Raw genomic sequence first — 21,473 nt, 5'->3', positions numbered from 1 at the left:
AATCGTGTGGAGGTGCAACATTAATTAATATGGCAGCAGCAGCTCTACACGCGTTGGTAGCGCTCGCCATGCATTGGGTGGCGTTCGTTGCTGGTGATGTGTCCTCGCGACCTCATGTCGTTTTCATTCTTGTCGACGATTTAGGTGAGGCTTGGGAGCATAACAATTACGGAAATAAAGTCTTGATTATAATAAGTTTTTACTATATAAAAACTATCAAGTTTGATGGATGACCTTGTAGGGAAAGTAGAAGGTAATTTCATTACGGCATAATAAACATCTATAGCCCTCTCCCTTCACATACGATAGTGCATGAAACAAATTTTATATTATGCGCACATATTATATATTAGTTTTTTACGCTCATATATTTATTTTATAATTACGTGCATTTTAGGTTACAATGACGTTTCATGGCACAATCCTGCGGTGAAAATGCCGAACATTGCGAGTCTGGCGGCTGAGGGCGTCACGCTGGAGCAATCCTACGTTCTGCCGGTGTGCACCCCGACGCGCTCAGCCATACTAACGGGCCGCTACCCCTACACCATCGGCAGACAGGCGAGTGGCTATTGTGTGCACGGTTCTGCAGGGCTTGTTTACACCCTCGGCAGACAGGCGAGTGGCTGTTGTGTGTACAGTTCTGCAGCACTTGTTTACACCCTCGGCAGACAGGCGAGTGGTTATTGTGTGTACAGTTCTGCAGGACTTGTTTACACTCTCGGCAGACAGGCGAGTGGTTATTGTGTGTACGGTTCTGCAGGACTTGTTTACACCCTCGGCAGACAGGCGAGTGGTTATTGTGTGTACGGTTCTGCAGGACTTGTTTACACCCTCGGCAGACAGGCGAGTGGTTATTGTGTGTACGGTTCTGCAGGACTTGTTTACGTGAAAATTTTTTTAACGTCTTAATGGCGAGTTTACCTGCAGTTACTACTTTATCATGTTGAACCATTTTCCATCAGTAGGAAGACATTTAGAGGTTTTTTAAACCTATCAAGGACGAAAAGGGTGAATATTTTAATTCTTCAACAAATTTTCGTGCTTCCAGGTCAAAAAATCTGTTAAATTAAGGTTCCAGGTCAATTAAAGGTTTAAGGTTCCAGTCCAATTAAATCAAAGGTTTCATATAAAAACATTTTTTGTGTCTTGGAACTTCGTAAACGAAAGAGGTATCTCTCTTCTGTTCTCAGAGCTCTGCTCTAAAGCCGCTTCGCCCCACCGGCCTCACCCTGAACGCGACTCTGTTGCCTGAGGCGCTCAAGACTGTAGGCTACCACACGCATGCTGTTGGCAAGTTAGTATCGTCGCGTTCGTAGTATCAAAATACTTTAAATATTCAAAGCAATTGATGCTGAAAATAAAATCCTGATTCAATTTTATTAGATTTCAAAATTCAATTAATCACATATGCATCCCATTTGGACAATAATCAATAAAAAATGACGAGTGACCAATTTATTAAACAGATTTGGGTTCACTCATCAGAAATTTCTCCAGGTTGATTTGATTTACTTATTCTGCGCCTGAATTTAAAAATTTATAGCAGCTAGTTTTATCCTACCTACATCTGTCTATATTAACTTAGCTCGAGTAGAGTCAGAGAAGTGTGGCGAGATTCAACTACATCAATCTGCTTGGTTTATCTCTGGACTCAGTAGCGGATGTTTAACTTCGATTTCATGTGATTTGATTTTCGATAAAAAATTTCACACAGATGGCACCTCGGATTCTGCAAATGGCAGTACACGCCAACCTATCGCGGTTTTGACAGCTTTTTTGGTTTCTACACGGGCGGCCAAAAATATTACACTAAAATTAAGAAGGCAGATCTCAAGTTGGACGGAGGTAAGCCATGTTGAACTAAAGTCAAATAATCTATAACGTAGTAAAAATAGCTTCATTAAGAATGGTTTTATTTAATATTTTAGATTATTTCTTTCATATTTCAATCTTGTAATTTTCACTAGCCGAATTTTTGCATATATTTTAAATATGTGCTCTAAGTTTAGTCTTCGATGAATGGTACCTGTCACTCAAAACACCTACACATAGGCAGTCGATAGCCTTGTTTGAATTTGTGAGTTACGAGTCGAAGTATATGACAAGGGTTTGTTGTCTTTTTTGTGAAACAACTACTCTATAAAAATGAAATTCTTATAAACTATATGCTTATACTCAAATAATAAATAAAATTAGATTTAAATTAGATCTTTCCTATTGTTGGCAGGAAGAAAATTAGTAGTCGCTGGCTACGATTTTCGAAGTGACAAGAAAGTATTTTTCCCGCCCGAAGAAGAATATTCCTCTGTGAGTATTTGTGATGTGGAAAACAAAAGCTGAGAATGAGTCTCATCTTCATCTTGCTTTTGCTTTAGTTCCGACATATGGCATCTCTTTCAATGCACACACGACCGTGTCGAGTTCTAAGTGGCGTGAAATGCTTGCTGCGGCCAAGCAATTGTGCCGTATCAGCTCGGATAAGCTATTTCTTGCATCAACCATTTGTTTATCTCATATGTTTGAAATTTTATATCATTGATTTATTAAGCTCCAAGAACAAGACTATCACGCATTTATTTAAGAGTGTGACTTTATGCGTTTGATGATAAGCTCTGTGAATACTTATATGGATCTGCCAATCGCTCATGCACAGTATCTATGGTACGGGTTGCTTTGCGAATCATTTTTTCCATGGAATAATGTGGTATTAAATTCTGCATGAAAATTTAGTTTTTAATTCATATTTTTGTGAATGAAATTGGATCCCATTCCAAAGTCAGAAATAGAATTGTCTATGACACATCAAGTTGTGGTTAATTAATAATTAGGAGTCGTCAATAAATAGAACGTTTGGACAGGTATTAACAGGTAATTACAAGTACGCCAGTAACAGGTAATCGACAGTACGTCAGTATAAGAAGAATCAAAGCATCATTAAAGCAAATCTAATTAAGGCCTCAGCTATCAAATCGGGAACAATGGCGGGCTTGCCTGCAAATTTCTTTCAATTTTATCGGTTTGAAAAACGCACGATTAACCCATTAAAATATTTATGGAGCGCATTGCTCAGGACTTGAAGGACTTGTTTGCTTGTTAGGAAGTTTCCATGTTCTTTCTTTTTAGCGCATTTTCTCATTTATGGAAAAAATGCACTATTGTGCTTGCCATGTCCGTCTGTCCTTCCGTCTGTCTGTCTGTCTGTCCGTCTGTCTGTCTGTCTGTCAGTCTGTCCGTCTGTCCGTCCGTCCGTCCGTGACTTCTAGTTTTCGTCGACGAGAAAATGCGCTCTCTGTCACTCACTGCAGTGAGTACTGAGTTATATTTTTTTTATCATGAAATTGTCAGCTAACGTTCGCACGACGAGCGCGGGACGTCATCTTGACGCACGGGTCATCTGCCGACGGGCCGCTGTTCTTGTACCTGCCCTTCCAGTCCGTACACGGCCCGTTGCAGGTGCCCGAACGATACTTCAACATGTACCGGGGTATTGACGACACCAATCGCCGTATTTTCTTAGGTGAGTTATAGTTATTTCATATGTTAATCATCGCACTTTCTTAGGTGAGCTATACCTATTTTATATGTCAATCATAGTACTTTCTTAGGTGATTTATACTTATTTCATATGTCAGTCATTGCGCTTTCTTAGGTGAGTTATACTTCTTTCATATGTCAATCATCGCACTTTTTTAGGTGAGTTATACTTCTTTCATCTGTCAATCATTGCACCTTCTTATGGGAGTTACTCTTTCTTCATACGCCACGTTATTTCTTCACATATTCGTTTGAAAGTTCTTAGGTTCGTGCTTCTTTTCTATGCAAATCGTTTTATATAGGGAATATTGGTATAACTTTATTATTAGCGAGGTAGGGTATAGTAAATTGGATAGAAAAACGTTTTTTTTAATTTGCTATCCGATTATAATTTTTTATGTGGACACTTGCGTAATGAATCCACTTCAAAGGATTTTTACAAACACACAATTTATAGAGGTGACGCAAAGCCATTGAAAATTGCAAAAATTGTAAATTTCATCATAATGCAGACTTTATCGTTAAATTTTCGAATGTTGATCCTGTGAAGCTATAATACGGTTGCATAAATATTTAACATTCAATTATAAATCAGCGAATAAAATATGGCACAAATCGATTGTTGCTTAGAGGTTCTCCTAGCCTCATACGCTAGTTACCTACTAGCGAGTCCTTACCCCACCCCTCCCCCTACATCTTGGTTGTCCGGAGGATTTTGATATATCGTGTGTCTCTGTGGATCCGCAGGTTATTCTTTGTAGTATATTATTATATTTTAAAAAAATTTAGTGCATTTAGTCAACTAATTTCAATTCATTCGCCTCCCGTTAATAATAACTTTTTTCAGATAGAGATGATATTCTTATATTAAATTACGCCACTGAAACTATAAAACGACTTGTTTTTAGCAAGTTCACGTAGACAGCAGATCATGACTTTGAGAGTTCTATTGAGAATATTATTAACATGCCAAGATGCTTGAAATATCTGTTGTTTGAGACAGAACAAGGAAAACATTTTGCTAGCCAATAATAGTTCATCATTCAATTAACCAAATCCTGTCCTCGGTAGTGTAAAAGTTGGAATCTACTATAGGGTGTCCACATAAAAAAACATGATCGGATATCGATTTTCCAAAAAGATGTTTTCGATCCGCCTTTATAAAGAGTGCTTTTAAGAAAATGACTGTCTCAATTGAGAACTCTGACTTCAAGTTAGAGCGATTCATTCTTGATTTAATACTGCAACGTGTTCGACCTTGTTATCTTATTATAAGAGTGTTCTCGCCAAAATTCAACTTTTTTAAACTAAAGTAAGTATCATAAAAGGCTTGTATACAAATTGATATTATCGTTATTCTATAAATGGGTCGTTCTCTCTTTTGCAAGTTCCCCAACTTTCCAACGTCCCGCACGAGCATCAAAGCTTCCCAGTCGAGTGTCTTTGCTTTGAGCGAGTTGGTTATTGGCTTGTAATATTTAAGACGGATAGTTTCTTTACTTTCTTCCATTGAAGAGACGGGGCATCGAAAGCATGCCATACCCAATCTTCTTTTCTGTTGCCAATATTTGATTCACTAAAATCTTTATTCATTTTAATTTTGATATACTTTAATATATGTACGTTTTCTACAATTTTTCTCTCTTGCTTTTCTTTCTTCATTTATTTTTAAATTTTGCTTTGAATGATGAAATATCCTATTATTCTGAGTTTTTTCCTAAGTTTATACAGTAAAAGAATTAACCCAACATTTTTATGGAGCAAAGATTTTTAATATTCAATTCTATTCTACATAGAAAGAATGTCGCCTGTTTTAATTTGACAACTTATTGAATGATAAGTTAGCATTTGCTTCTACGGAATTGTATTGAATACGGTAATATCCTAAATTTTCAAAGCTTGGTAGTTTTTTATTGCATAAAGAGATGCTATATTTATTATGAGCACACAATTGTATCACTTTCAGTGGCAAACGATTCTCCGGTGCATTATTTTCCATTTTTTCTGGCCTACTTGTGGTGTTTCATGTTCAGTTCGATTTAATCGCCAACGCTTTCGTAAAGGTTTTCCATTGTTTGATATTTTTAGCATCAAGCTGAGCTTTATCCCAGAATTTTACCATTGAAGCTTCGAATACTTTGAGTTGGCATAATGAAAAATGGCTGGACGAAGCGAGCACAAAATTGAAATTTTATTGCTTTTCGCAATAAAACATTTCGTGGGAGCTTACTCTGGATTCGTTCTTGGAATACTTCATTGTGCTGCAATATTTAGTGCAACTTTTTCTACAAGATATTTTTTTTGGAAATGATGGCCCAACATTTAGTATTGAGCTATTGTAAGAATCTGAAATAATTACTGGATATGGAAATCTTTCTGCCCCATTAACGCTTCAAAAAGTAGCGTAAGCTCGGCAAAATCTTTAACATTATGCTACGTTCATTTAACGTTCTGAGTTGAAATTCTTTAATCAATCAATTTTCGAAACTGCATAACATTTAAACAAATGTATTGCTTCTCATAGAATATTGGTTTGGAAAAGTAATTTATTACGATTTTTATTACTTTGGTTTCTATCAAAGTTATTACATATATGTTTTGTTATTGAATTTTTGAAAGATATATATAAAGCAGATATAAATAGCAAAAATACTAACATTGTCGTATAATCTAGAGTTAATCGGAAGTAACTTTAGCGCGAAGAAGGAAATTCCTCCCGTTACTCTGTGTCATGTCCAGTACGCGCATGACGTGTAATTTTTTATTTACGTTTATTTACATGGATATTCACATAGTTTAATTTCGTTCAATTTTTAAAAATGACTTTCTGTCTGAACCTGAATTATTAGACCTCAGTCTCAGTCAGTCTGAGTCTTGGTCTCCATCAGTCTCCAGTCAGAGTCTTAGTATCAATCAGCCGCCAGTCAGTATCTTGGTATATATCAATCATTCTCGATCAGTGGGATTTTTAGCGGTTGCCTGAAAGACGATGAGTTTAATCATGCAAAAATGACTAATTTATATATATATATATATATACATATATGTACAATATTAACTTGGAGTATGGAGTACCCTATATACACACATTTCTCTATAATTAAGACAGGAATTGAATTTAGTTTGGTTCATTTTAATGCATCCAAAGTAATTATGACATTGCTTCTATTTTAATGTTTATCGTGAGTCACAACGAGAGGTTAATTATCGCAAATGACCTGGAATTAAAAGGGTGCCAGCTAAAAATGAGTGGAAACCTTATATATGAACGCAACATTTTCTTATTTTGCGAGATATTTTGTTCGTTATATTGTAGAACAATCTTGAGGGCAAACTAAGATTGATGAGAAATATAACTTTTTCAATTAACACTTAAATTTGATGACTAGTTTCAAATCTTGTGTTCAGTGCGTGCTTGCATTAAAAGTATTTCACACCATCGCTTTCTATTTCATTTAGTATTTGCTGACGAGATCTGAGATTAATTAATATCTTTATTGCAAGGCATGGTATCAGCGCTGGACGATGCGGTCGGCATCGTCGTGTCAGCCCTGCGGTCATCAGGCCTCTACAACAACAGCGTCATCGTCTTCACGTCCGATGTGAGTCTCGCAGTTGATACTCAGTGTTAAGTTTAATGCATCTATTGATTGTTATATTCTTCTTATTGCTCTTGAAGAGTTGAACTAAGAAATACTCTTAAAAAATTTCACGAATTTTATTTTATTCAGTATGCATAAGTGCACATGATTTTTGCTTTCTCGTGAAAGCAAAATTTTAATTTGATTCTAACAGTCGTATCATGAATGAATTATTTGCATAATTTCAAAATTACATTTAAATATGCAATCGTAAATAATTACTTCCGTAAATGAAATGAAGACGTGTCATTCGATCATTGCGATCACGGTTAAGTTAAGATCTCATTACCGCATATGTATCAGGAATATCAGAATTTATCTTCTTAGTAATTATTTTATATTCAGAACGGAGGGAGCACGAAGGGCGCCGGCAGCAACTGGCCGCTGAAGGGCCACAAGAGCACCCTGTGGGAGGGCGGCGTACGTGTGCCAGGTTTCGTGCACTCGCCTCTACTGTCGTCCCCCGGCGTCTACAGAGGGTGAGTGACTCCTGCTTAGCATTGCTTGGCGGTAGAACTTTGCATCCACTTATGCAAATGAGTGAGCGAATCTCAGAACAAGTCTTAATAATTGAAATTTAACGACACCAAAATTTTCATAGATTCGATCAAAGTGTTCAACTTTAAATGGTGTCGGCCCGTGATTGTTCATATTATAAATTTTCTTGTTTTCCTACAATCATCAGGTATTTAACAAGCAGTCTTTGTTTACTAATTGCTGGTTGTCCACCGATCCCAAGTGGTCCACCAATATCTAGTTGTCAACCGACCTCTAGTTATCAACCGTCCTTTAGTTGTCCACCTATATCAGTTATCCACCAATATCCCGTTGTCCACAGACCTCTTGTTGTCCACCAACATCTAGGTGTCCACCGGCAACTAGTTGTCCATCGACCTCTACTTGCCCCTCGAAATCCAGTAGCCTACCGACCTATATTAGTCAACTGACATCAAGTTATCCACCGACATCTAGTTGTTCACCTATACAAAGTTGTTTATCTAATTTTGCTTGTCCAGAACCGCCTGTTGTTCATGCAGGTTGTTCCACGCCGTGGACTGGTTCGCCACTATCGCGGGGCTGGCGGGCGCCGCGGTGCCGCCCGAGGTGGACGGCGTGGACCAGTGGGCGGCGCTCGCGGGGCGCGAAGCTCCAGCGCGGGACTCCTTCGTGTACAACATCGCCTACTCGCAGGACGCGCTCAAAGCGGCCGTGAGGTGACAGTCGCCTACTCGCAGGACGCGCTCAAAGCGGCCGTGAGGTGACAGTCGCCTACGCAATAATTTATGATTTACGCAATAGGACGCAATAATTTATGATTTACTCGATGAAAAGACGCTTACAGACACACAGACATCTCTACTTCTGCATCATTAGTTCACAAACATGAAGGCATCTGCATGTCTGACCCATAATATAGATACTATACACACATCAGTTTCCTTTATTATATTTTGCTGATATGCAGGAAACTAGTTGTCTGTATAATAGTTTACAGAAATACAGGCATCTATATGTCGGTGTCATAGTTTAAAGAAAAACAATTATCTTCATCGTTGTTTTTTCGAGGACTTTACGCAAATGCCGTTTGATGAGAACTGATTGATTTTACTGGAAAAAAGGACGTCTTTATTTTCTGAGCCGCGCAAAAAATAGTTTCGTAAATTTGTTTTTTTTTTGCTCGAAAAATTCCGTTCCGATCCCTTGAGTAAATAATGAAATTTGAAAGGATTCGTTTGTTTAGAAAATATGAGCTTCAAACGAAATTTTCCGTTCAGTAGCTCATCTGAAATCAATCAGGTTTTCACGGTAATCACGTACATCGCCCTCGCATTTACCGCGTTCAACAACGCTGTGAGCTGTGAGCGTTCAAAAACAATTCTTCGCCGAGTCTAAGGACAGTAAGAATCAATCAACCAGAGTAACTCAAGGGATGACTCATTTAATAATATTTCAATTATGCCAGGTAACCTCATTGGAATGAGTCGCATAAATTTTTTGTCAAATAAAGAAAGTTGTCAGGGGAATGTTTTTGCATGGCTAAGAAATTTTTTTGTTGAGTATAGTGTACAGAAGTCGTACTAATCCTTGGATTATAAGCAAGTACCATTCTCATTATTGTATAACATTATTATTGTATTAAATTTTATTTTTTTGTATTATTTACATTATACTATTACTGTCCTCGGATACAAATTCTTCTAATTTTATGCTAACCAAGAGGATAATTTTCACCGCCTCATTCACTTTATCCCATTTAATTTACAGGGAAGGCGATTACAAGCTCGTCGTTGGCGAGACTCGCGGCAATGTTTGGGTGAAGCCTGGCATTGCGGAGCAGCGCCTTGCACAGAAAAACCGTAAAGGTAAAATGCAACACGAGGATGGAAAGTTGATGGGTTCGACATTGCGAGGCTCTTCTTCACTTGCAGCTGCAAATATTGCTGACGATGACATTGATGCAATACCACAGGACGTGGGCGAAATGTCTAAGCAATCTTCAGGAGTGGGGAATTTTCCTATTGGCTTGAATGAAACTTTGAATGGAAGTTCGACGGCACTTGAAGAAGTTCATCAAAGTAATTCATCAGTATCGGACGAGGAATTTACTCAACGCAATTCGTCAGATTTGGATGACGAAGCGATTCGGCCTAATGTTGAAACATTTACTGAGGAAGTTATCAAAACTAATAATGAAGCATTGGAAAATGATATAATTCTACCGAATGTTGAAGCATTGGATGATGAAGTAATTCTACCTAACATTGAAACGTTGCATGAAGGGTCTATTCAAAATAATTCATCGGCCGTTGACGTATTTCCGTTACCAAATCTCATGGAATTACTTGAAGATGACGAAACGGATGAAGAGGAAATCCGCGAAGAAAAAATTAGAGGGGAAGAAGAAACGACGCAAGAATTTATGATAAATTGTGACGCGCTCAGCAGGAAAGACTGTCGCAACAGGAATAAGGAAATAAACGCATATAGAAGTTACAAGAAAGTCAAGGACTTCTTTAAGGATGGCTTGGAACTGAGGCTCTATGATTTGCATTGTAAGTTGGACCGATTACTAGAATATTGTAAGAATTATATTTATCGTACCTTCGAGGACACGGATTTAGCAATTAATATAAATAAGACCCCTCTTATGAGCGCTGAAACAGTGTAAATAAGTGACGAATATTTATATTTTAACCTAGATTTTACTTCTAACTGTGCATCCATTTTCATTCGATAAAAACTTAACGAGCTTCGAGTTTTTAATACAAAACAAAAATACTCAAAAAGCATGCAACATGACAGGTTTCTTCCGATACATAGGATAATCCAACCAATCATTACTGATCAGTGAAATAAATGGTAATTTTTTCATTCTCAACTTATCAGTAAATTTGCATTCTTTTTCTTCAACTATTATATATTATAACTTTAATCGTTAATTAATTTAATGATAATCTACATACGAGAAAGTCCAAGCGAGGACAATAACTAAGAATTCATGAGTGCCTAATTTGTTGAAAATATGCACTTTATACTAGTGTGATATTAAATTCGCAATAAAATTTCATACGTTTTAAAAATTATTTTTATGGTGAAACTTTTTTCTTTTCTTAGCTGATCCTAACGAGAAGGAAGACTTGTCTGCCCTGCATCCTGGAATGGTGCGGTCGCTGCTGCGTCGGCTGCTGCAGGAGCTGCCGAGGGCGCAGGCCTCCGACAACCCGCCCATGGACATGGCGGGCGACCCGCGGCGCTTCGGCAGCGTCTGGTCGCCTGGCTGGTGTTAGCGCAGCATCACAATCCTGTGTCTATCTTTATTTTTATCAGCTGTCTCCATGCATTTGTATCAGACAACCATCTGCATTTTTATCGGGTGAATCAGGCAACATTCTATACAGTTTTATCGGGTGTCTCCCCTTTTCCTTATCAGCTAGGGGAAACTCTTCATTTTGATCAGATGTCGCCCTGCATTCTATCAGTCGATTCTCTTCATTTTTATCCGGTGCCTCCATGCATTCTAATCAGGCAACACTCTACATTTTATCGGGTATCTTAAAGCATTTTAATCAGAGGCTCTCTTCATTTCGATCGGACGTTGCCATGCATACCCCTTAATTTTAATCATTTGTCTCTCTCAATTTTATAATATCGTCACTGGATGGCAATTTTTCTCGATCATATCCTACATCTGAGCGTAGGTATATCTTATCATGGGATTGGGCCCTATGTTTTATAAAAAATAAGAAAAACCCTGGAAATTGTTAGCAATTCTAAAACGATCTACAAAAATATTCACATTTACTAATGGGAGTGGCGCATGTTATGCCATTGAGATGCTGCCTGTGTAGGTGAGTTTACATTAAAGGGAAAGGCTCTTAAAAAAAGACATTGCATTTCACATTTAAATTTATTTGATATATAATGGGCAACTACAAATTCTCGGGGTGGCTCAACTTTGTTTTTTTTTTAACAACGATTAATCTTGTACATTACAGAAAAAACTCTAATTAAAATGATAACCCATACTACACTTTAATATCTGTAGAAATGTACTGATTGTATTAATAAAATTTATTGTATAATAATGCGTAACCGGCATTTCGTCAGAAAATCAGCTGTTCCTCCACATATCATGATATTCAAGGTAAATGTACCGGTCGAGTACATTATTGCATTTAGATGAATAGAATTAACATTTAAAATGAATGCCACAAAAATTATATGCTTGGAAATATTATGAGCCTTCGACATCTTATTCTCAATTACATTGAGGGAAGTGCTATTTTTGTGCGTATCTTTACAGTAGATAAGAATTAATTGATTTCAACTGGGATCTTGTTATGAACTGCACAAAAATTATAGTTACATGACATGAACACTATATTATCAAAGGATTTAGTATTATACATGAACATCCGTACATTTCATCGGATGGGCATGCATTTTAAATGTCATTGTCTCGTATTATAGTTGTTGCGCATTTAGTTCAAAATAGAAATAATTGCGTTGTTATTGGGAACGATGATTGACTAGGCAGTGAGAAGTAATATTAGATCTAAAAACCTCAGAAATATAATATTAATCCCTGATCAGCAAACTGAACAGTGCAAAGCTTACCTAGATGAGAAGGTCATCGTCGAAAAGACTTGACTCGGTTAAAGAAATTCATGTCCCTTAGTAAATAATTGTTGCCTTGTATGTAGCCAGCAAACTTTATCTTGCTTGTTGTGTATAATTACATAATAATTAATTAAAGCTCCGTAATTTTACGGAGCTTTAATCTTGTGCTCCGTAAAATTACAAAATTTTCCTCTCTCTTTGATATTCAGATGCGAAATTCATGTAAGAATATTATCTTAGCACCCTTTAGCATGTTTCTTTATAATTTGAAAGTATATTGAAAAGTAGGAAAATAAAATTTAATATTATTATTTAGATAATAGAGTTTGCAATGAATGTATGAGCCTCATATCCCTCGATAATATTTACGGTATCCTGTCGTCTTAAATTATAAGAACGCATCCTCATTTCTACCTGGTCCGAGATGGTGGGTTCACTATGATGTTCAGAAGCTGAAGTGTATGAGATGTTCGAGCGACAATTATTTTCGATTGCTGGACTCTGGACTTTCTGAATTTGCGAACTCATGTCAATAGAATAAGTTCCGTCCGTCAAGGAAAGTGAGTCCTGAGATACCATGCAATTGTCGTTGTATCTTGTTTCGCTAACGGAAAAAGTAGGCAAGGATTCGTCATGCAATCGATCAATGTCATCGGGTAATATCTCCAGGGAGTTTGTTTTGAAAAGATTCGGCGTGAAATTTTGAAAATTATCCTTGAACCGATTCCTGTCATGAGGCAAGAGATGTAGTGCTGGGTTCGTGAACCCTCTTGTGTCGAGAGGACTGAGGAAAGACGGGTTGTTGTTTTGGTGCAGACGACGCGTTCTCGGCACACATTTTCTGGCGTAGCGAACCATGACTGCGCTGCGGTCCACAGGCCGGCGACCCTTCCGACAACTGCTCGCGTATGACAGCGGCTGCAGCGTCAAGTTTGTCTTCGACGGAGGGTCGGCGCGAGTGAACGAGCGGCAAGTAACGCCTTTTGGGACAAGGAAAAGGAAACTGACTTTCATCAGTACATAGATATAAAGAAAAATTATATGAGCCGTTATATTTTACTTCTCTATTTGTCTCACTAATTAAACGATTCCACAGTACATATCAAACATTTTTGTACCAACATACGAGAACACACATTGTTGATAAAACGTTTCTCGAGCTTTCTCAAACACATAAAGTAAATAAGATCGTAACTGTAACCATTGAGTCGAGTCATTAGTTGAAAGAAATCGAAGTTTATCCTGCATTTTTGTGTCTAATTCCGATTTGAATTTAAACGAAGCCACGTCATATAAAACCAATCTTCGAATTAAATAGAGCCCCAAAATCGTCACTTGCGTATACTTTATCCATCATTATTGGATTTGCCCAAAAATGCCAATCATTGTAATTAATAACATATTGAAATCTTACTTGAATGGTAGCGACGTTCCCTTGTTCCGATCATCGTGCGGAACTCTTCGCGGAACGCTTTGCTGAACCAGGCGTAGAGCAGCGGGTTCAGCGCAGAGTTTGAGTAGGCAAGCATGTACACCCAGAAGATGGTCGACTCGAACTCCGGGCTACTCAGAGCCTGAGTTTAGAAACAAAGGTTTTTTCTGGTATCCCGTGCAACATATTATGTATAAAATATCAAAGGACGACTACAATTGAAAAAATAGTCATTTGATTATTGATTGTTGTTGGTATATTTCTTGTCGAGAACATATCAGCTTCGAAACAAGTCACAAATTCAGGTCACCCGTCTGAAATTTGAGGGAAAAAACTAGAAGCTAGTAGGCCTCGCGCATCCGATGCATAAATTGCGGTCGCGACGGGAATGATTCGTTGATAAATTTTTAGCGCATTTTCTCATTTATGGAATAAATGCACTATTGTGCTCGCCATGTCCGTCTGTCTGTCCGTGACTTCACGTTTTCGTTGATTTTAAGAATACTCTGGAATGTTTCGTGATTTAGATTATAGTTTTAAATTGGTTTAAGATTGGCCTTTCCGAAAACATGTAAGATAACCCAGGTCTTGATCTCAGCCACCATAAATTATTGACATACTAAATAAATAATACACGCACCAAAGTTATTAGCGCATATTTAGCGCATTTTCTCATTTATGGAAAAAATACCCTATTGTGCTCGTCATGTCCGTCTGTCTGTCCGTGACTTCACGTTTTCGTCTCCAAGAAAATGCGTTCTGTCACTCACTGCAGTGAATACTTAGTTATATTTTTTTAATTAGTTCTAGTTTGAACTAAGATTAGCCGCGTAAAAAGTTTTAAAAAATAATGGACAAGTTTTTGCACAATAAAGTTGAAAAATTAAAAGATCGAGTTTTAAAAATTTGAATATTACATGAAAGTAGTCGAAACCATGCCAGAAATGTTTTTAAATTAGACCAGGGACATAGCAGTGTACCCAGGTAATGTCATCACCTCAGGCTTGGCAGTGATGGCGTACAGAATAGTGGATTGCAAGGGCGCCCAACAGGCCACGAAGCACAGCAGCACCGAGCAAGACAACCGCACGACCTGCACGTTGAACAATAAATATGAATATATCTGCAAGCTGAAATTAACTCCTGGCTTGATGTGTAATTTGAATGTATTGAACATTACATTTTCTATACCCCTTGCTAAAAAATCCAGCTTACTACAGCTGCACATTGAACAGTTTATTTGTAACATCTTCCAGATAAAACAATCAAACTTGCTACACCTTCGCGTAAAAACAATCAAAATTGCTACCCCTGCACTTCCAAACAGTTAAAATTGTTTCACCTGCACGTTAAAACAATCAAACTTGCTACACCTGCACGTTAAAACAATCAAACTTTCTACACTTAGACGTTAAAACAATCAAACTTTCCACACCTGGACGTTAAAACAATCAAACTTGCTACACCTGGACGTTAAAACAATCTACATTGCTACGTGTACCTACACATTAAAATAATCTACATTGCTACACCATATTAGAATTATAAATCAGGCTGTACGCGGCTTTTAATGCCTGTCATTGCCCAAGATGCCCTGAATCGGCAGAAATGTCTCGACATTCATCTGAATAATTTCATTATTCGTATATGAAATTAGGTCATTGTTAATGATCCTATTAATTCACTGAAAACAACTTGTTTTCAAAGCAAGCTGTAGAATGACCGTAGAGATAAATCTACTGAACAGCTCCTAACTTCTCCTGATTATTATCGGTTCGTTTACTTCATTTTGGGCTGTAGTTTGCAGTATTTACGTGTGCAATCACATAATTTGAAGACTTAATCCACAATTTATACAAAGTTTATTCCGGACTGCTGCATTGAAGGATGAGAATTAGACTGGAATAACATCTCAGGGCTCTCTTCGTATTAGGTCACGCCTCCTAGACTGTGCCAATAACCCTCTCTAACCTCCGCGACCCTGTCTCGAAAAAAAAAACAGACTAACAAAATAATTTGCTTCCGTCATAAGTCATTCTTATTTTGTCGACGGTTGTAGAATGTTTTCCTAACACATTTCTATCTTCCAGGTTATACAGAAAATTGCGAATCAAGTAGGTATATTTCACCAAATATTTGTCAAGCTACTCAGAACGATACGCAATATATCTGTGCCTAATTGGAAAATCAAAAATACACAGAGAGCTTTGCTGTGAATCCATATTTAACCCCGTCCGGATTGACACTGCAGTTCGCCGCAATTGGTACTCAGTTTTTTTTAACCAAATGGTGGGATGGAACTATTCCTGCCTCCCTCTAGCACAGTCAATTGCCATCCGATCAGGGCCGTTAATTTGAAGCAGGGTTGCCGTTCATGCGGATTATGTTTAGAAATTCTCAGGCCGATAAATGATGTCAATAAAGTGGCCCATCAATACAGCTTTGTTTCAAGCCGTGGATTCAAGCGATGGAAAGATGGCAACGAATTCACATGAACATGTTGTTGACATAAGATTCGGAGTGGGTAATGTACAAGTTCCCATTCCAGTTCATTATGCATTTCCCGGATTTAGTCTTTAAGGATTAGATTTCTAAATCATGTTTAGAATCAATTTACAGAGTTAGTTCATTTGGATTTAGGTCAATAATTTTGATAGACAAGGAATATCAGAAAGAGAAGTAACCAAGCAGAGGCTTATAGGAGCGTTTTAGGCTTAGCTGCGAATTAAACCAAAATAATCTTATCACAATTTCGAAAGAAATAACCTGTTTTACAATAAAAATAATCAAAGTTGAGGAAGCAAACTGTTGAGGAAGAGTTGAGGAAGCAAACAAAAAACACTGTCTCAATTCAACAAACGTTGATAACGTAAATTCAAGTGAGTGCCGCAGCAGTAGCGGCCTAATGATCAGTAAACTGTTGAATCCAAGTCTTCAAAGAACATAATTCCTTCCTGGCACGAGGCAGCTTAAGTAGGGACGCAAGAAATACTCCCGGGCGTCGCAATGTGCTGATATTGCAGGCTCTTTTCAAGAGAGAAGCCATGGAAAAAATTTGTCCTGTATGCAAGTTTAACTTGTTTTTTCAGGGGGTAGTGTTTTTTGCGTAGGCCGGGGCTGCGTAGTTTAAATGAAAGGCATGGAGAAAATGGTGCCTTCTCTTATATTTGTCTTTTTGCTTAACCGAATGTCATGTTTTGAGAAACTGTTCAGCTCCAGCTTTGAAGGACTTCTTTTTATAAGTGTAGGTCATTGTTTTAATTTATTTTCCCACCTTCGGTTAAATTCAAGCATCGTATTTGCTCGTGCCAGCGTACCTTCTTTTTGGCTGAGAGGTGCGCAGAATTTGCCATTTCAGGCGACTCTCCGAGTGACTCCAGCATCCAGAGCCGCTGCACGATAAGCAGGTAGGCACACAACATCACCAGCAGCGGCAGGAAGAACATCAGGATGGTCACCTAGAAAAGAAAAAGCCATCATCAGAGATGAATTTCGAGATTAAATATGCACTACATATAAAAAATTTTTACGTAATACATAAGCCACGAATGAATCTCCTATATAAAAATATAGCAATGGTGTACATGTTCATACATGAATGTTGTAATAGCTCAATGTGTTGTGTACAAGTGTTGTATATAATTCAGAATTCTCTGCTGCTTGACGTGAACAATGATCGCTATCTAGTACGGTTCAGGAAAAACTGTTGCCGGTACAATATGGATTTCAGGTCGAATTTATTCCCTATTTGTAATTTAATACCAATAATATCAAATAAATTATTGGTAATTTAATACCAAACAAATAAATTTGGCATTGACGACCAGAGAGTTACTCTTATTGAATTTTATTTTACTACTTTTCTCTATTTGTCGAATCAGGCTTTTGTGGGATTGAAAAGTTTAAATATAAGGTTTCCGAGGTGCATTTTCTTAGAATTTACGACGTTTCGAATATGCAGTATTCATTATTGAAAAGTTATTTATAACGCTAAGATTTGAAATTCGGAAATGACATAAGTACATACAAAGGATTTTTAGATACGGTTAAAAATCGAAACTTCAATAAAATCAAACCCACAAATGGAACTTGTAAAGAACAGCTTCTGCCTAATTACACTAATTATGATAATTTATACACCAAGGCGAGAAAGTGTCCCATGACTGTTTTTTTGTTCAAAGTTGGCTTCAGTGAAGGCTGTTCCTTAAATTATCATGAGTCCGATGATTGTTAATCATAATAATGGAGATAAATTTTGAACGAATAGTTATATCTTGGATATAATTCGAAAACAAACGTACTATATGAGATGAAGTTTTATTTATGCAAGAATTGCAATAGCAATCGATGTTCAAGAGAGCTCAGATGTTTCACCCTAAGAGCTCAAATTAACGCATACATGCTACGTCATATCCTTAAGGCGATATTTACACTTCAACTCTAGTTCCTACATGTACGATAAGGGAGTAAATATGACAAGATTTTGAATTAAAATTGTTTTAAGATTATACCTTAGCCCCAAATTATTCAAAAACAACACAGGAATAGAATTCTATGTATATTTTCTTCATCCGCCCATTATTTTGTTCATAGGCGCTTGCATCACCGGGGCTATTCACTATTTATAATAAATTTCCTTACTTGATTTTAGTAAAAAAGGTATTTTTCCTTAAATATCTTCGAAACAACGCTTCACATGTTTCGGTTCTAAGCTAGATGCAGCAATTCTTTGGTCAGCACACTAGTTCCAGAGAATTAAACTTAGAGCTGCGTCACGATGTTTTTAATTAAAATTAGAATGTTATCTTAGTTATAATGTCAATTTATAATGTTAGTTATTTTTCTGCAGCTATGACTGATTTGAATCATAAGAAGGGCAATTTATTTTAGAATTTATAATTTAATATACTTAATGCAAACATGAAGTGTTCGTTTTTGCTGAAATGCTATAATTTCTCAATATAATCCTATTTGCGTGGCCAAGTTTCACACTCACTGTCACGTGCATGTCAAAAAAGACCGTAAAAATTATCACCAGACGCAAGGGCTCTCTGTTGGGCTTCCCATTCAATGAATAAATCTAGAATGGAGCTTTAAAAAAATTAATACCTAAAATAATTCAAATCGTGCGTTCTCAAGTCCAGATCTATTAAACCCTTCTCTAGTCTCGTATGCATACTTCGAAGAGATTCTGAAATAACATCAACTAACATAAATTGCGGATATGTATTGATCTGACACTAACAAAGCAGGATATGACGTGTATCATATCACAAATAAATCATAAACTAATATAAATCAGGAAATTCAAGTTTAGGTTTAAAAAGCGTCGCTTAATCGACAAGAGCTTTTGAAAAAATAAGAGATCAATTACGAATTCGCACATCTATGTTGGCTCTGGAAGCAATGACAATGCACAAGGCTTGTTTACACGAGGCGACGCAAGAGTTGAATCCAAACCTTAATTAGCGACATACGTAACCCAAATTTTAATGAAAAAATGTGTTTTATTTGTGCGTCCTCCTACATCTCAAACATGGAGTAAATGTCGCCCCAAAGCACCGAAGCTTCACGATGTGGTGAACCGTTGGTTTGTGCCACAGCTGTGCTAGCGCTGGCAGCCAAATTTCGCTATATTATTGCCTCATTTATGCATTAAATTGTGGTCCTCCGTTATGAGATATGGGATATTGACACGTGGCGATAAGCGTAAGCACTAACATGAAGTGAGCACACCCCATGAAGTGAGCACCACCACATGAAGTGAGCACTACCACATGAAGTGAGCACTACCTCATGAAGTGAGCGCTACCCCATGAAGTGAGCACTACCACATGAAGTGAGCACTACCTCATGCAGTGAACACTACCCCATGAAGTGAGCACTACCCATGGAGTGAGCACTAGCCCATGAAGTGAACACTACCCCATGAAGTGAGCACTACTAATGAAGTGAGCACTACCCCATGAAGTGAGCACTACCCCATGAAGTGAGCGCTACCCCATGAAGTGAGCACTACCCCATGAAGTGAGCACTAGCCCATGAAGTGAACACTACCCTATGAAGTGAGCACTACTAATGAAGTGAGCACTACCCCATGAAGTGAGCACTACCCATGAAGAGAGCACTACTCATGAAGTGAGCACTACCCCATGAAGTGAGAACTACCCCATGAAGTGAGCACTACCCCATGAAGTGAGCACTACCCGTGAAGTGAGCACTACCTCATGAAGTGAGCACTACCTCATGAAGTGAGCACTACCTCATGAAGTGAGCACTGCCCCATGAAGTGAGCACTACCTCATGAAGTGAGCACTACCTCATGAAGCGAGCACTACCCCATGAAGTGAGCACTACCTCATGAAGTGAGCACTACCCCATGAAGTGAGCACTACCTCATGAAGTGAACATGGAGCAACGCTTCAAGAGTATATTCCAGTTCCATTTTCAAATTGAACAGGACCTCAGCTTGCAGTAGGTGTCTTGTATTATTTCGAAGGTTGAACAGAGTTATAGTCTAGTTTAATAGTGGTGCACTCTGAATGAATGAATATGGAATGTGAAAGAAATTGTAGGGTATTAATTAAGTGTTTCCAGTCATAGCTTGTTTCCTAGCCAAAAATACTGTTTTAGGGATTTGAAAATGAATTGATTTTTAATGCATTATGGAAATTTACTTCATTTTACATGTATCTGAAATTTAAAAAAGAAGCAAAGACCGTATTTACTCATTTTTTATCATTTTCCTGGTAGAACGGGATCCAAATTTTCGAAAGCGTTCAGAGTTTCTTAATTGCTTCTCCACATCTGGGAATTTATGAGAGCATTTCCAGGGCCTGATATAACATCTAAGCACCAAGTAGGGTGATCGGTACAAGAACTTTGCTGGGACTCTCTCCTGCCGCTGAACACTAGCTATAACATTTTCTGCTCGAGTGCATTTCTACTCTTTCGCGAATCTAATCTCCATGAAAACTCATTGCTTCGGATGAAACCACTAATTATTTTTTACAGGTAACATTCATTTTATTCGAGAGATTTTATTTCAACAAATTTTGTTATTTCTGAATTTATAGCCTTCTAACGTTTATTATTACCCAATCCTATTTAACTTCACTTCATGTTGCTTGTCTGTCTGCTACAAATCTTATAATCGATATTTAACAGGTTTCTACCTGTCCAATCGATCAGAAATTTTGAACCATTGTCTAAATTTGGAGACAATGCAATTAAGAATCAATTGACAGAATCACCAAATAAGTAGTCGATCAGTGGTAATCAATTAATTCTCTTTTGTATGAAAAATTTTTTTATGAAATCTTATACTTCACGCAGTTCACAAGCAGCTGCAGAAAAATTTTATCAGATGGTAGCTGAATTATAGCTGCGTGTTGATATTCAATAATCTATAAATTGTGCTATTTAAATAGTCAAAAGTCAAAAGAAGGAAACCCACTGATTATACTGAGCGTGCCGATGGCTGCACGGCATTAGGGCGGGTAAACATGATACGTCGTATGAAAATAATAAATTTAAAAATAAAATAAAAATTTATTGTACATGTGTAACATCGGAGACAACGGCCTCTTTTGAAGTGTGGTCTTTAAAAAGCACTTTTTAAACGCATATTATTTTTGAAGGGTTCCTGCTTTAAATGAATTAACTTGTAGGGATTTACTCACAAGCACATGGTAGATGTAGATGACAGTGTGGGTGTCCCTGATGCATCTACCGTCCGTGGG

The 21,473-nt window shown here is 37.5% G+C and overlaps 2 protein-coding genes across 2 annotated transcripts; both read left to right on the top strand.

Annotated features, from left to right (window-relative positions):
- Positions 1–8,396, top strand: LOC108667823 (arylsulfatase B). The gene is made up of 9 exons (XM_018154892.1): positions 1–144; positions 398–561; positions 1,194–1,297; positions 1,718–1,848; positions 2,231–2,310; positions 3,349–3,520; positions 7,042–7,139; positions 7,524–7,657; positions 8,216–8,396. The coding sequence occupies exons 1-9, from the start codon at positions 30–32 to the stop codon at positions 8,394–8,396; spliced, it is 1,179 nt and encodes a 392-aa protein (XP_018010381.1). The 5' UTR covers positions 1–29.
- A 10-nt stretch (positions 8,397–8,406) lies between these two features.
- LOC108667820 lies at positions 8,407–12,581 on the top strand. Its single transcript, XM_018154890.2, has 3 exons — positions 8,407–8,436; positions 9,444–10,231; positions 10,794–12,581. The coding sequence occupies exons 2-3, from the start codon at positions 9,547–9,549 to the stop codon at positions 10,964–10,966; spliced, it is 858 nt and encodes a 285-aa protein (XP_018010379.1). The 5' UTR covers positions 8,407–8,436; positions 9,444–9,546; the 3' UTR covers positions 10,967–12,581.
- The last annotated feature ends 8,892 nt before the right edge of the window (positions 12,582–21,473 follow it).

This window comes from Hyalella azteca, unplaced genomic scaffold (genome assembly GCF_000764305.2).
Source record: "Hyalella azteca isolate HAZT.00-mixed unplaced genomic scaffold, Hazt_2.0.2 contig8321, whole genome shotgun sequence".
In the NCBI taxonomy this organism is placed as follows: domain Eukaryota; kingdom Metazoa; phylum Arthropoda; class Malacostraca; order Amphipoda; family Hyalellidae; genus Hyalella; species Hyalella azteca.
Note: the sequence above shows the minus strand (reverse complement) of the source record. Positions and strands in the feature narration are given on the sequence as shown.

What these genes read in the sequence shown, in the direction of transcription:
- LOC108667823 (XM_018154892.1), top strand. Translation starts at nt 30, where the DNA reads ATGGCAGCAGCAGCTCTACACGCGTTGGTAGCGCTCGCCATGCATTGG. An exon ending in CACACGCATGCTGTTGGCAA is followed by an intron (nt 1,298 to 1,717) that starts GTTAGTATCGTC and finishes AATTTCACACAG; the next exon opens with ATGGCACCTCGGATTCTGCA. An exon ending in CAATCGCCGTATTTTCTTAG is followed by an intron (nt 3,521 to 7,041) that starts GTGAGTTATAGT and finishes CTTTATTGCAAG; the next exon opens with GCATGGTATCAGCGCTGGAC.
- LOC108667820 (XM_018154890.2), top strand. Translation starts at nt 9,547, where the DNA reads ATGCAACACGAGGATGGAAAGTTGATGGGTTCGACATTGCGAGGCTCT. An exon ending in GAGGCTCTATGATTTGCATT is followed by an intron (nt 10,232 to 10,793) that starts GTAAGTTGGACC and finishes TTCTTTTCTTAG; the next exon opens with CTGATCCTAACGAGAAGGAA.